This window comes from Gallinula chloropus, assembly GCF_964237585.1.
Source record: "Gallinula chloropus genome assembly, chromosome: 5".
Taxonomy (NCBI): domain Eukaryota; kingdom Metazoa; phylum Chordata; class Aves; order Gruiformes; family Rallidae; genus Gallinula; species Gallinula chloropus.
The window spans coordinates 79,483,971-79,499,170 of record NC_140090.1 but is presented as its reverse complement, the minus strand read 5'-3'; the positions used below and the strand labels follow the sequence as shown (position 1 = coordinate 79,499,170).

Here is a 15,200-nt window from a genome sequence, read left to right as displayed (position 1 = left end):
TGGAGCTACACAAGGTTGCCCAGGGCCCCAGCCAACCTGGCCTTGAACACCCCCAGGGATGGGGCACCCACCCCCTCTCTGGGCAGCCTGTTCCAGCGCCTCACCACTCTCTCTGTAAAAAACTTCCCTCTGATATCTCATTTGAACCTTCCCTCCTTTAGCTTTAATCCATCCACAAAGAACCCAAGCACCTAGGACTTCAGCTAAATGTTTTTGATAGATTATAGGTCGTAATCACCCCTCTCCCCCTCTAATATCCATAATCTGTATTGGACAGGACAGGCAATTTGCAGATATTGTCTTGAACAAACCCTCATTACGCTTCCATTGGTTCTTTTCCCTCTCTTGTTCTTCAACCATGAAATTCAGCAGCCGTCTCTGCTGACCCAGAGTAATTCAACAATATCCTTCAGCTCTCCAGAAACCAACAATCTTAACAAGGAGAAGCAAGAAAGTTTTTAAACATGTATTTTTAATTTTTTTCTACTTTAAAAATAAGGAACCACTCAACCCCAAAAAGATGCTTGAATTAGACCACCAGGATATCTAAGACCCAACTTGATGATCTGACTCTGCTGCTGAAATGTGGCTGGTGCTGCTGACCTCACTGTATTAAAAAAAAAAATATGAGTTGGAATGAGTTATAAAGCCATTTGGTTCACATGATCTTCATCTTAAATTTAAATCCCCAGTCCAAACCACCTAATTCTCTTCTCAGTATCTGACCACACATTCCTTGCCCCAGTGAAACAGCACAACGGTCGCAGCTGCAAGGAGCATTTGGATAAAGGAGGGTTAAGGAAAAGGGCTGAACACATCTCCATTGCCCCTGGAAGACATCCTCCTTTGGGAATGGAGAGTTTGAGAAGAAGCACCACAACTTCCAAAGACGCTGAGGAAGAGAGGAGGGGAATGGTGCTTCTGGGAAAGAAAAAAACTGGATGGAGCTTGGGGCACTCTGGGCTGGTGGGGGTGCCCATGGCAGGGAGCAAACTGGGGGAGTCTGAAGACCCTTCCCACCCAAACCAGTCTGCGATTCCACGATTCCGAAGGCATAGCACACACATCAGGGCACTGCCACCAGTTAAACAGCAACTTTCTCATAATTAAATCTTGGGTTTGATTTTTTCCCTTTCTCATCCTTGCCAGTTGTTACTGTGAAGACGCGGGAGCGGAGGCTGCGTTTCCGTTGTGCCTCCCCCATCCTGAGCAAACCCTTTAGATGTTACTCAATATTAATATTAATAATGAATGTTATAAATGTTTCAGAGCCTAAAAAATGAATCCTCAAATTAAATATCATTGAGATTTAGACCATCTACAATATACACACAGTTATAGCACAATCCTGGCGTTCTTCCCCTATCTGTAAGTGGAGATGAACAAGAGAAACCCCAGATATTATCAACAATTGGTTTAAATTACTGGAATAACTTTGAAAATTCTTTTAAAAAGTTAGTTTACACGTTATACTGCTTACATTTTGCCCGATTATTTTTAACAGAAGACTATCAGGCATAGTTAAGAGATAAAATTACTTTTCTATTGCACTGCAAATAGATGATGAAGCCCCACTACAGGGGAAGAGTCTTTTGGCTTTCATCAGTCTCTAACCTGGCCCTTGTCCAGCCAAGGGATCTGTCTTTGCAAAAAACACTTGCTTGTTCTTGCTACCACCTCTTAAAACCTCATTGTATTATAAAACTCAATTTGTGCAATGTCAAGCATCCCAAACTCCTGAGGTCCAACCAGCCCTTCCCTTGGCCGTTGGTGCAGCTGGACCACACCACCTGCAACAACATCCTCAAAACCAAAACCAAAGCCCATAATTTTTCCAACCTGGTGACAGAAGCAGGAACCACGTGCTTAAAATCCCCTGCACAGCCCTCCAAAACAAAATGTGTTTACTACAGAGCAAATGTATTCAGGTGAGGACAGGACAGCTGTGGCCAAAGATCCTGATAAATGAAATCTACAGTCTTGAAGGTCAATAACTCCCAATCTGCTGCCTTGCAGATTTCCTGCCTTGGAAGGTTTCCCAGGTTTGCCCAGGACATGGCAGGTCTTCTGGAGGAATGAAAACGTATGGGGAGCTACTACAGAGGATTTGTACGACGTACAACTCATTAATGCAAGAAACAATTTATCTGGAGAGTGTACCAGCCAGAGAGGCTGGCGATAGTGGAAAGAAAATGCTCCTTTTGTACTCAAGGAGTAAGAAAAATATGTATAGCCTAAATTTAGTTGTGTAGATATGAGCTGCAAACTGTTCTGGGAAAGACTTTGAGGATGCAGAAGGGGCTATTTTTTAAGGAGACTTAGCAATTTAATGACTTTTTGAAGCTGGATTGCTTGTTGCTCAGAAAGAACTGCAGCATCTGATTGAGTTTTTGAGGTTTTTTACTAGCAGTGAAGGAGGAGCTCAGGATAGTCCTTAGCTCCTGCTATGTTAACAGTCAGTAAAGATGAAATAGTCGAGGATAAGAACATTATCAGGCAATATTTTGATGTATGAGGCCACTCCAAGCTGTTTAAATTCCATAGTGTTAATTAAGCATCATGTAAGTTTAGCATTTTAGCCAAAATGTTAAACCATGGTATTGCTCTGTTGCTGGTATTGCTTGTGCAAGATAGAGCTATTGGAAACCCTTGAAAACAACTTGCTTATTCACTTGGAACATGGTCAAACACTGTATCTTTCCTCTCCAAAGCCTCTCTCTGTCCTTCACAGCTCCCAGGATGGGCTTACAATCTGGCGTGGGATCTGAGCTGGACATGAGCCCTGCACTGATTTTTGGCAAACAGCTGAATTTTACCAATATCCTGTTAGGTAGAAGAAAAAAGCTGTTCGATGCCATCCCATGAGCCAGAGCAAAGCCGTCTGAAGCCAAATCATGGCCTTTACTGGGTAGTTTAAAATATTTTGTGCTTTGTGGTTTCAGTAAAAGACTTTTCTTTGGAAGGGGGGGTGGCAAAGGAGAGAAATAAGTGAGCCATGTGCATTGATATGTTTTTTTTTTCCTCCCCAGGACCAACACTTTCACTTTATGAAGGAGCAGCAGAAAACACACAGATTTACAGACTGCAGCATCCACTGCCACACCTGGAACACAGGGCTGGCTGGACATTTACTGCACAGGAATAACAATGCTGCTGCTTCCTTTTCAGGTTCAGAGGCCACACAAGTCCATTTAAAAATGGTATCTTATCTCTAATCAAGGACACTGAGTATTTCTTGGCTTGGGTAATTCATTAACATCGACACGGGCAAAATTTCCCCCCCTTTCCTTGCCACTCAACACCGCCGCTATTTCTCATTCTCCTCCTGAGATACTCTAACCTACCCATTTTCAGTAAAGTCCCTGGATTAAGGGCTTTGTTGAAAATTACAAAGCTTGAGCAGAACACAGAAAGAGCAAACACTTCAGAGCAGTTCAAAGGATCGGTCGGGCTGCCGTGAGGAGCGTGAGGATAAGGCTTTTGCAGGCCAACGCCAAGAGAGATGGAGATGAGCCTGGAATGAGCAACGAAGAATAATGCAGCAGAGAATAATAATCTAGGAGAGAAAACAATGGCTATACCAGGGAAACTTGGAAGTGACAACTTTTCAGTTTGGAAACATGGGGCTTAGAAGGGTAATGAAAAAGTAGTATTAATAAGGAAAGAAATCCAGAAAGTAGAAGAACAGCCAACAGCTGAAGTTGTATCTGAAAATGCTGATTTACTAAAGGTGAAAGGTGTACTTCAGCTTTACACACCATTGGTTTAAGGACTAAAAGCCACACAAGGAGTAAAAAAAAACCAAGCTTCTGAAGAATAATATATTAAAAAAGAAATCCAAATGAGGACTATTAAATTAGTCTCCATCTACAAGTAACAGGCAAAGGTATGAACAGAGGTATTTTGCTCTCAGCCAAAATGAGACGCCCACACTCCTGCTTTCAGTGCAAGCCCACACTCTGCATGATTACATTACAAATTTCTCAGGAGCTTCTGGTCTGTAAATGAGAGGTCTGCTCCATTCCAGTCTGTATGGAGGATTATACCTTCCTCTAAATTCATCTCACCACCAACACCAACATTTAGGGAACAAGCCGCAGGGCTGGTCTTCACTTGACAAGTGCATCGTGCTTTCCCCCTGGGAAATTACTCTGCTCAGAGAAAGGGATCATGACTTCTGAGAGGCTGAACTACATCCTTTAAAAAAATCAAAAAAGCCAGTGTTTTAAACAAAAGTGCCACCTTTTAGGAAATCCCTCTCCCTCATCTCTTCCACATAACGCTTCTAACCATGTCTACCTCTCATATCCATTGGGCAGGTGGAGAGGAAGCCTTACAACCACTTCAAAACAACACTCCTGAATTTCTGCAGCAGCCTGGAAGCAGCTCCACAGCCACCCAGGGTAAAGTGACCTTCTTTTGACATCTCTCGTTAGCTTGATGGGAAGGGAAAGCAAAGTAGTGGCATCAGCCCAGAGCTGCTGAGGCACAGTGGGGAATTGCGTTATAAAGGGGGAAATTGGGTAGTGTATTGGTAGAGCCTCCTAAAAATGCCCAGCAAATACTATTTCAGATGTGTTACTGGCCATGGAGCAGCACAGTTAAAGGAGCTGCTGGGCTACGTGTGCAAACTGCATAGGTAAATGTAAGAAGTTGATTCAGCCTAATGTCAGAACATCCCCAACGAGAGGATTTCCTGGGACCTGCTGTGGAAACCTCACCTTTGAGCTTCCTGACATTTGAAAATTCATATAAGATGCTCATGCTCTCAGTATATATTGATTTTTGGGGTTTTTTTTTCCCTTTTACTGAACAATACGAAAATTTACCACCAACTCAAGCGACCAAAAAATGTGAGAAGAAATACCTGTAACTGAGGGTAGAGTCCTTCAAAAGGAATCACCTCCTCACACACCAAATCATGCAGGTGTCCTACCCCTCAAGTTATGCAGGGGAATGGGAATAAGTCATCCCAGAGATCCCTTCAGTACCATTGCTCACAAAAGTTTTTTAAAGAATGAAGATTCAGTTGTTTAATCTGACAACAAGGGAAGGGAAAACGCAGCACACTGAGTGCTCTTTCTTCAGAGAGCAGGCAGAGCCTGTTAAAATATCTGAAAAATAATTAAAGAATGGTTATTGAGCCTAACACCATGTGTGGATGCCCTGCTGCATAACGTGGTGTGGGCTGAAGTAAGCAGCAGGTATTTTGCCTGCTGTTTGTAGACAGGCTGGTCTCAACACAGAGGTAAAGGGCATCCCAGATTTTAATTTACAGCTGAAATGCACTGGCCAGGTGCTCAAAAGAACAATTCCCACTGCCTGTATGCCAGCACCATAAAAGACTAACTGTGAGGCCATAAAGAGGTAAAGCAACAAAATAAAACCAGGCGACTTTTGGCTTCTCCTTGCCAAAGAGCAATGGAATATTCAAACATACTTTAAACCAGCTGTGACCCTCACTCCAACGAGGTTCTCCTCACCTGCTGTTAAAGGGTTAGTAAAAGCTTTTTTGGGCTGCAGAAGTGTGCTGGGGAAAACTGATGGTACCCACTGGGTAAGCATCAGGGCACCTACCCAAGCCCCAGCCCCACACAGTTTGTGTAGTCCAGCCGTACCACACACTGGAATTATAATTGCTTTAGCATCATTTATTAACATCTTCTAAATATTGCATTAAGATAAAGTATAAGATCTGACCTTTTAAGTGAAGTTTCTATCAAAATACTAATCTGATTCTGCTACAAACTTACTTGGAAAACATGAGCTGGTTGGATAATGTTCCAGTTCTGCCAGAAAATGACATTTCTGTTTGCATTACGGTTATGCAACAAAGATTGCTTTTAAAAAACCCAAGTTCATGTTACTGGAATATTCTGACAGAGAGATCTCTCCTGCCACACTTAGGCATTTTGTGCAGGAAATAACCAACCACTGAGACATCCCTCCATCTCCCCATACACCAAATCATCTCTCTGGGAAGGTAACACTGGACTGTCTCCCCTTCCCACCATGCAACACCAAATGCAAACTCATCTCTCCATCAAAGATGCAATATCCTCACTGAAGAACATTCCTGCACTGGGCAGGAATGTTAAACATTTAGCATTATTATCTAAACATTTAAATTAAATTATTATCTAACCATTTAAATGCTAAATATTGAGCATTACTATCTTCACATGCTAGCTGGTGGATCGTTTATGTAAAGCATTCCCAATAACTTAAACCAAGTTTAAAGCTCCCTGACCATCACCGGATGCAAACTGTGTCTACTGTCCAACTTACAAATTAAGGACAAAAGTAATGAAAGGTATTTCTTTCTTCTTCCTGTTTTACCTTGCCCTTGTCAAAGTAGTGGATGATTTCTTGGTAGAGTTGATCTTTCAACTGTCCTTGAGTAGCAGCCTGGTATCCGTCCCGCTGGGTAAGATGTGCTGCACATGCTTCTTCTGACCACTAAATCATACAAGAGAGAGGGGAATGTGAAAGCAAAGCAAAAGTGATGAGATATGTTGGTAAAATTAGGCTAAACAAACCACACATTTTTAAGCTTAATTAGCACCATAGTTAATGCACAACCAATTGTGCACTTTGCTTCCTTGGGCACAAGGACTATTTATTTGAATGCTGTAATTGGAGGCTAATTACATGTATCAGCTGGGAGGAAGCTTCTGGAGGTGGCTTCCTCTCCTCAGTGAGTTTGATGAGACTGACCTTGGCCTGCTGATGGGTACAACCTGCTGGATGCATCATGAACACTGGGAGGTTTGGGTTGAGAGAAGCCCCAAAGCCAGGATACATCAATTCAAACAGGAAGGAGTGCAGGCACAGAAATTAAAGGGAGGTTTGGAGGCACAGGAAAGCACAACTAACTCCATACAGCCTGTCTGCAATTAGCAGCCCCTGCTCTTCAAGCAAATGTCTAATGGATGAGGAGCAAGGCACAGGTTATTGCATGGATTTCCCTCTAGACCTGAGAGGACCAAGCAATTCCCTACATCCTTCTCCCTTGCACCTGGTGTCCAGTAAGGGAGAGATGCATCTACATCATCCCTTCTTCATCTCCCTTCTCTCCTCCCACTAATATTCCCCACAACCTACCCGAGGATGAGACAATCTTGGAGCCTTTTCCCTGGGCAGGACACTAATACTACAGCCTGTCTGTTTTCATGAGGCTAGCCAGAAATTAATACCTTAGAGATTTAGAAACCTCTCTCAAATCAAATCACAAACCTCCGCTGAATCAAATGAAACTTCTCATGGATGGAAAAAAAAAGACAAGGACAGGACTTAAGAAACTGAGTTCAAAAAAATAGTGATTAAAGAGCCGTTCACCTTCTCTGAAACCCAAAGTTACTGAAGGAGGAGGACTGCCCACTGAAGTAAAACGGTGTAACTTCAGGAGGAGAAGAAAAGATCACACAGGGATCAGCAACTCACAGTTTTATTCACACAATTACTGTTGTATCACGCAGATTTTACCTCCTGTTCTTATTAAATATCACCCCATTGCTTCTTAATTTGGCCAAAAGGTGCTTGGCTGAAGCTGACAACTTTGACAACTTGGTACTGCAAAGCTGTGTGCCCGAGCAACGCGGCCTTCACGGAGTCTACGATGCAACGGCTGGGACTGCTCAGCCTGGAGAGGAGAAGACTAAGGGGGGACCTTATTAATGTTTATCAATATCTCAAGTATGGGATGCAGGGGGAAATGAGCAGCCCCTTTTCAGTGTCTGTGGGGACAGGACAAGGGGCAATGGCTGCAAGTTGGAGCACAGGGAGTTCCACACCAACATGGGGAAGAACTTTTACAGAGTGAGGGTGAGGGAGCCCTGGGACAGGCTGCCCAGGGGGTGTGGAGTCTCTTTCTCTGGAGATATTCCAGCCCCATCTGGATGCCGCCCTATGTGCCCTGTCCTAGGGACCCTGCTTTGGCAGGGGGGTTGGACCTGATGAGCTCTGGAGACCCCTTCCAACCCCTCTGATTCTGTGAACAGCATTTTTTTCAGCATACAAAGAGCCACTGCCTCCTGTTAGCTGTGAACAGCTTAAATTTTAACTAAATGTGTTAAAACCACAACTGAAGTACCTTTTCTTAAGTGGGCTTCATCGGCTTGCAGTAACCTGGAGAGAAGGATGGTGGCTCTCTCCACAGAGACACCCTTCATGCAAATTGAAAGGTGAAATTCTCCAAAGCTCTCCCTCTTAACCTAAATGTGATCCCATTAAAATCAGTGTGATGAAATCCATGCCAACCATGAGTGTCCTTGAGAACCCTGTCCTTGAGAACCCTGTCCTTGAGGTCTGACAGAAAACCTCAGCTGTTTGAAGTTACACACACCGCAGTACTGCTGCTTCTCAAGGAATACCCAACTCCTCCATCCCCTGCTAACTACAGGTAGTAACAGCACATCGTACTAAAGAGATTGATACCCTTTTATAATAACTCATTCCAAACTGTAATGCAATTGTATTTCTAAACAAACTCCTGCTTAGTGATGAAACCCTGTGACAATTACTACCCTTACATAAAATCACAGAATCACCTGGGTTGGAAGAGACCCTTTAGATCATCGAGTCCAGCCACAGCCTAACCCTGCCCACCCCACCTCCAGACCATGTCCTCAAGCACAACATCTACACTCCTTTTAAATCCCTTCAGGGATGGTGACTCCACCACCTCCCTAGGCAGACTGTTTGGATGCCTGACAGCCCTTTCAGTACAGAAATTCTCCCTGATATCTGACCTACATCTCCCATCTTCTATCCATCTGGACTACAACAAAAGAAAACTGGCTATTCCTTTTCAGTAAATTAAAGTGTGTAGTAGATGAGTGTATTAAGATACTCATCTGGTCTCTGAGGACATGCTGCAAGAGAACCTAAAATTGGCTAAACTCTAATGAAAGGTGACACAGAGCAGGAGTTCAAGCTGTGACAGTGAAAAGTCTGAATGACATTGTGTGGCATGGTTCATTCCATCGTTCCTCCAGAAGACACAGCACCCGTGGAAGGGAACGAATGCTTCATCTTGTCTGAAGTGTGTTGAGCAAGTGTCACACAAGTTGGCAGCCCTGATTTATGTCCCTCATGGGAACAAGAGAGATCTTTATGGCCACAGACTTGGCGAGTTGCTCACTCAAACTTCTACCCCCCAGGCAAGCGACTGCACCAGCCTGTGTGACTGCAGGTGTCAGAGCCACCTCCTCACATCTTCACCTCCCTGACACATGTCTCAGCACACAACTCATCACTGAACAAGTGGCTGCACCCAGCAGGCTGCCACCAACAACTGCCCCTGATTTTCCCAATGTGTAAGCCTACAGTGCTTCTGTACTGCAGATGAATCTTACTGGTCTTTTCTTGTGTAATAACACAAGAATTTTCTTTTAAAATACAGTAAATATACTTCCAACTGTCTTAATTTAAATTGCACGTGTATACTCTGCATCATATTTACTCTTCTTATGGTTTGGATACTGCTTACTCTGCTTTGAGGTAGGACTAATTCTCAGTGCCTCTGTTGGGAGCATTTCATTCAACACCTTCCACTTTTCCAAGCAGATATTTTACACTCACATTTCACTGGGGATGGCTTCGGCTGCATCAAGGATTGCTAAAGAACAATTCACAGCTTAGAATCTCTTCAGCTGCATCACAGATTGCTAAGAACAATTCACAGCTTAGAACCAGGTAAGTATCTTGGATGAAACAGAGTACAATTAGCATGGCTTCTGTAATAACACTGAGGGCTGGAAGAACACCAGGGCTCAGTGCAATTGCCATCACCAGGAGAAACAGGTCAAGAGAGGAAATGCAGATCTCAGTTATTCTGGCCCTGACTCTGCCCCACACAAGCATGGGCACTGCCATTCTGGAGGGGAGCAGAATGAGATCCAGGTGTCCCAGAGGGAGAGAAAGATCTCACTGTGGGTAGAGGAGATGTGAGGAAGAAGGATGGGACTAAAGCCAGGGCTTCAGAAAACTCTCATTCTTACAAAGTGCAGATTTTTTACTCTATTGATTGCTTTTGAAAACTGAACCCTAAAACTCCTTCCTATTAATTTAGTGATGAGTAGGCTACAATAAACACATGATTTTTTGACACGAGTGTCCACTGTTGGGTGCAGCATCCTTCCATAAGATGATGCCAGGAACATGGTTGGCACACACCATCATATCTGTGACCTAATCATGGAAATAAGCTGCATGCCACAGACACCACCATCTACCAAGAAAGTTTTCAGTGAAATTAAGGCTTATGACATACAGCTTCATTCCAGTCCTGACCAATGCTATATAGAGTTAAAAACTCAAATGTTTTATTTGCATGAGCCTTGTCTAGATAAAACATTTCATTTGGATATACTGCAGGTTACACCAAAAGGTATTTATGGGTATCCCTCTTTAACTGTGCTAGAAACTGTGCAGTATTACAGTTGCACAGACCTTTGAAAGGCATGAGCTGGGAAAGAAGATTATTTGAACCTCTCTCTTGGTTGTTAAAATCAAGCCTGAATCCAGAGACAGCCAAGTGTCCCTGAGCACAGTCTGAGGTGTTCCCTTGTACTGCCTCCCCAAAAACAACTGTGTGGAGAGCTGATTTACTAAACTATGTGTTCACATGCTTCCACACGTTATCACTACTTAAAGAACTTTAAATTACAGCTTTGCAATTTATAAGGTGTGGTCTTGATGGTGCTTTCATTGGTTGCAGATCCAGATGAGTAAAGGATGCTCTGACACCCACACCTGCAAAACCTAAACCTGACCTCAGCAGCAGCACACAGCTGTAAATCAGTTTAAAGGGCAGATGTTCTAAGGCTGACAAACACTATGCCATCAGGTTTTGCTAAGGTTTTCCAAGCTGGTGATGTATTTGGTGCTCACCTTAAGCAGCTTTGCGTGCAGAAGTAACGTGTAGGCAGCCTCTGTGTAGTTGTCACATTCTTTGTGCAGGTCACACAGTTTGTACAAATACCTGTGAGCAATAAAAACAACAGTTCCTAAAAAAAAAGGCTGGGTTCTTCACTGTCACCAGGTAATTAATTTTAAAGATTACAAAGGTTCAACTCTATCTTCAAACAAGTAAATTATGTGGGATTACTTAAAGCTCCCACTGCTCTGTGCAGACACCTTTAGGGCCATTTGCATTTCCATTGTGGGGCTTTTTTTCCCCAGGACACATAAATTACTCAAGGTACATAATGAATCCACTACAAATTTAGTAGAGACACTGCTCTAATTGTTCAGCCAGGGAGACTGATGTCTCAGTAACCTTCCTTAACTTCAAAATCATCACACCTCTGGGAAGGGCTTCTCTTCATCTGTTGGTTTTTCAGTGATAATTTAAAAAGTAATGAAAACCAAACACCTAATAAAGTTGTATTTTGAGAAAGCCAGAGAAAATATAAAACTGATATTCATCATGATACATTATAAGTTTGTTAAGAGAAATAGGAGAGGAATGACAGTGAGGAACAGGTTGGGATGCTGAATAGGGCAGACACATGACTTAGAACTTTATGTGTTTGCCCACCCTTCTCAATCCTGCCTTTTGCTAGATTTTCTTATCTTTTGGCAAATTAATAATGAATAAAAGCATTTAAACAACAGGAAGCAAGCTCACAAGTAAAAATTCTTCCTAAAAGGTAACTAGTATTTGAGAATGAATTAACGAATTATATTTAGATACCTAAAATAGCAGTAAAACCACAAACTTCATCATTTTCACACAACAGTCTAGCCAACTTTAAGCCAAAGGACAAGCAGAGGAACCCTGAGGTTTAGAAGAAGCACACCAGCATCTTACCACTTTTACTTTGTGCATGACTAGATCGTGAAAGGTTCCTAAAAGCTTTACATTTAAATTAAGCATCAGCCATGATATTATGGCAAGATCCTTCCTGCCCCAAGTCACATAGTTTGTACCTCTCTAGGGGGCAAATTTTTGTGCCCCCTAGAGAGCATTTTTTGCTCAGCTTTCGACTGATTTATTCTTCACCCAACCCCACTCCCAAGCACTTTGGTGTTGATGGTAACAGAGCTCAGGGAGGTGGAGAAGGGGAACAGCAAAAATCCCACGACTCTCATTTCAAACACTGGCTGTTCTCAGTGAAGATAAGCTTTTGGAGGCACTTAAGGTTCAGTAAAGGGATGTTTTTGCATTGTTTCCTTTCCTCCAGCCCCCAAGTGAGTGCTTAATAGGAACTTAATTTTCCCCAATTAGGCTGCAGTAAGTCAAGCAGAGTTTGTCACCGGTGGTGTTTACAAACCTTATGTACATCTCTTCTCGCTCGATCTCCTTGTAGAAATTCTGGAAAACAACAGAATTTTTGTTACCAAGTCTTTTGATTTCACAGTCTGGAACGTACACAGAACAGGCTTGAAATTAAAAAATTCATAATTGCATAACATCCACCTCAAAAACTGTAAAAATGCAATTTGCCTCCAGTGCTGGAACACAAGTTATTTAACTTAGAAAGTCTAATGCTGTGATGTTTTGGGATGTAGCGTATTAGGGCTTATGTCTTGTTGCAAAGGTTAAGAATTTACAAGAATAGTCCTGCTAGAAATTTGCTTCTGGCATTTGCAAGTCACACATCATTAACCATTTTCAGCTGAAATTTTGGTAATATACAAAAAAACCCCAATTTTTAAGCAACAGTTGCTCTATGGATTTTAAACTCCAAAGCTTTAGCTGAGCAACACATCATCTGCCTTTGAATTCTAATGGTTTCTTTGGAAATAAAAAGTTGGATTAGTGTTATTTATCGGGTTTCATATGCCACACATTATCATCACTCTCTACAGAGATGTCTGAATGCCTCTGGTCTTGAGATAAACTAGTTAACACTACAAATGTTGTAAATGGAAGATATGATAAATGGGGTGAGATATCAAAGGCATTTCTGAATCTAATTTAAAGTTTGTCCTCAAAAGTTAAAATATATCTAGAGAAAGAAATACAAAGACATTTCTCCTCCTTCACTGAATTACAATGTATTTCAATGGTAAATTAAACCAGCCTGAGTAGCCACAGCAGGATGCACAAGCCTGGTACTAACAGGTACCCACGCCCAGTACAAAACCGTTCCCTTCAAAGGGAACCCAAATACCAGACTGAAGCTTGGGGCTGGTGTTGGAAATGATGGATAATTCACTGGATACACCCTTTTAGTTGACACAACTGCTCCCTGGGTTTGAGTTCAGCTCAAAAGACAAACTGAACCACATGGAAAATGTCTGGTTTATCTTGTGCTTTCCTAAAGGAGACAAGACATCAGCATTAGGTGGCTCAATCATGCAAAACTGTTTTACCCTAACATCGCTCTGCCCTTTGATGCAGCTCAAGACTCAAATGCAGTTCAAGAACATCCAATCAACCCAGATGGGAAGAGGCTCGAGCAGCTGGTCAACGCTGACAACCACTTCCCCCCAAAAAGCAGTCCCTGCTCCTGCCCCACCTTGGGGTGTAGGTTCCCACATGCCCACCACATACATGCTCTGTAGTGAGCAGGCTGAGGAAGTGATGGAGATAGAAAATAACCTTGGATCCCTCCTCAGTTCAGCTCTGCTGCCTGTGCGGCACGCTTGCTTTCACCAGGACTGCCAGGGGTAGGAACAAGCAGCTGAGGGAACAGGTAGGGCTTTTATGGGTTTCTTTAACATCAGCCCTGCCTTAAATGCACATCAAAACCTCTGACTTAAACTACTGTCAACAGAGACAAACTTAATCCCTTGAAAGCCCCTGCATCATTAAAGGCCCAATTAAAAACTCTTTGAGACCTCAAGTGGGAACCGTGCTGAGTATCAGCCCCGGGTCGGATCTTTGCCAAGGCATATATTTCACTTCAGGTGCACAGAGAATGATGAAAAGACTGTGTTGGCCCTGGAGGGTGAACGGGACTTTAGCATCCAGCTGAGGTTTTTAACTCACACCTACTGCAAACGAAGGGAAACTCTGCCCCACGATGCTGCCCCGCGTCTCCCGCAGATGCGGGTGGCAGTGCTGTGTGTGGGTGTCTCACGGGGATCCAACTGCACAGCAGTAAATCGCCCACAAAATTTATCTTCTGCCACCACATCAAAAATTCAGGTGGCAAAAGTCAGCACCAGGAGATGCTGTCCCAAACCCAACCCCAAAGTGGGCCATCGGAGGTGCATCATAATAGTAGGAGGAGTTGTGAAGTACGACGACGAAGGGAAGGAGAAATAAATTCACCTTCCTTAGGAAATTTTCCTCGTTTTATAAACGGTTGTCACATTCTAGAGCGTATGGGGTATGTGATTTTTTATTTCCTGCCTGTCCTGGGGTGAACTGGCAGGCTTTTCTAACTTCAGTTCTGCTCAGGAGGACGCTCTGACTTTTCTGCGGGCAACCGAACGTCACTTGCTAGATCAACAGCCAGTGACAACTCTCCAAACTCCTTTCCCCCCCCCCCCATTTCCTAAACATTCCGATGCTTTTTGATGTGCACAGAGAAGAAAAACAATCTAAAAATAAACCCCCCATTTCTGATTTGATGCCTCTATCTTCTCTCCCGTTCTGCTGGGCACCGTTTCATTTACATCCAAGGCTGCGCTGCGCGAGCCGCGGACGCTGGCGTGTTCCTTGGATGCATTAAAGCCACCAACCTCAGATGGTTCCAAGCCAGTCTGAATAAATCAATCAGCCACATCACATAAACAGGCACCGCTGCCTGTGCCCAAAATACTGTAGCAAAATAAAAGCTCTGATAATGATATGGGGATGAAAGCTCTGAGTCCTTAGTGGGGGACAGCTGGATATTGAGTCCTATTGGAAAAATCAAATTTAGCTAGTACTACATTTAAGGGGGTTGCTGAAATGTATTTTGATGCAGTTTTTTCCATATGGACACATTTTGTCCCAGTAAAACCTCATACTCAAATGCTTCCAGTGAACAGCGTGACATCCCTGCTATGGGGACAACTCACGCTGCTCCCCACTGCAGCCTAAATAGAAAAAGGTTGGAGGATAGAGTAGATACTGCAGGATTTCTGGACCTAAGAGGAGAAAATTTCACATCATGGAGTTCAAAAAACACCAACCCTGAGTTTTTTCTGTTGTGAATGAAATTGTATCGCTCAAAAGTTTTCAAAAATCCTGAAGACTGCAAAGGCAGGAAAAGCTTGGTTGTAATCTGCATGTTACTCAGATGTTCTGTATGTCAAAG

At 43.1% G+C, this 15,200-nt stretch overlaps 1 protein-coding gene across 10 annotated transcripts in view; it reads right to left on the bottom strand.

The window, feature by feature from the left end:
* The window catches only part of DOCK1 (dedicator of cytokinesis 1), a gene marked incomplete at its 5' end in the record, with an annotated part of 301,045 nt that overhangs the window by 48,223 nt on the left and 237,622 nt on the right, over positions 1-15,200 (bottom strand). For 8 of the 10 annotated variants that reach the window (XM_084265218.1, XM_084265214.1, XM_084265209.1 and 5 more), the window contains 3 exons: positions 6,340-6,459; positions 10,894-10,984; positions 12,279-12,319. In XM_084265218.1, the coding sequence (XP_084121344.1) occupies positions 6,340-6,459; positions 10,894-10,984; positions 12,279-12,319 (252 nt within the window). The remainder of the gene's footprint in view (positions 1-6,339; positions 6,460-10,893; positions 10,985-12,278; positions 12,320-15,200) is intronic. The other 2 variants (XM_084265212.1, XM_084265215.1) reach the window with 1 other exon arrangement.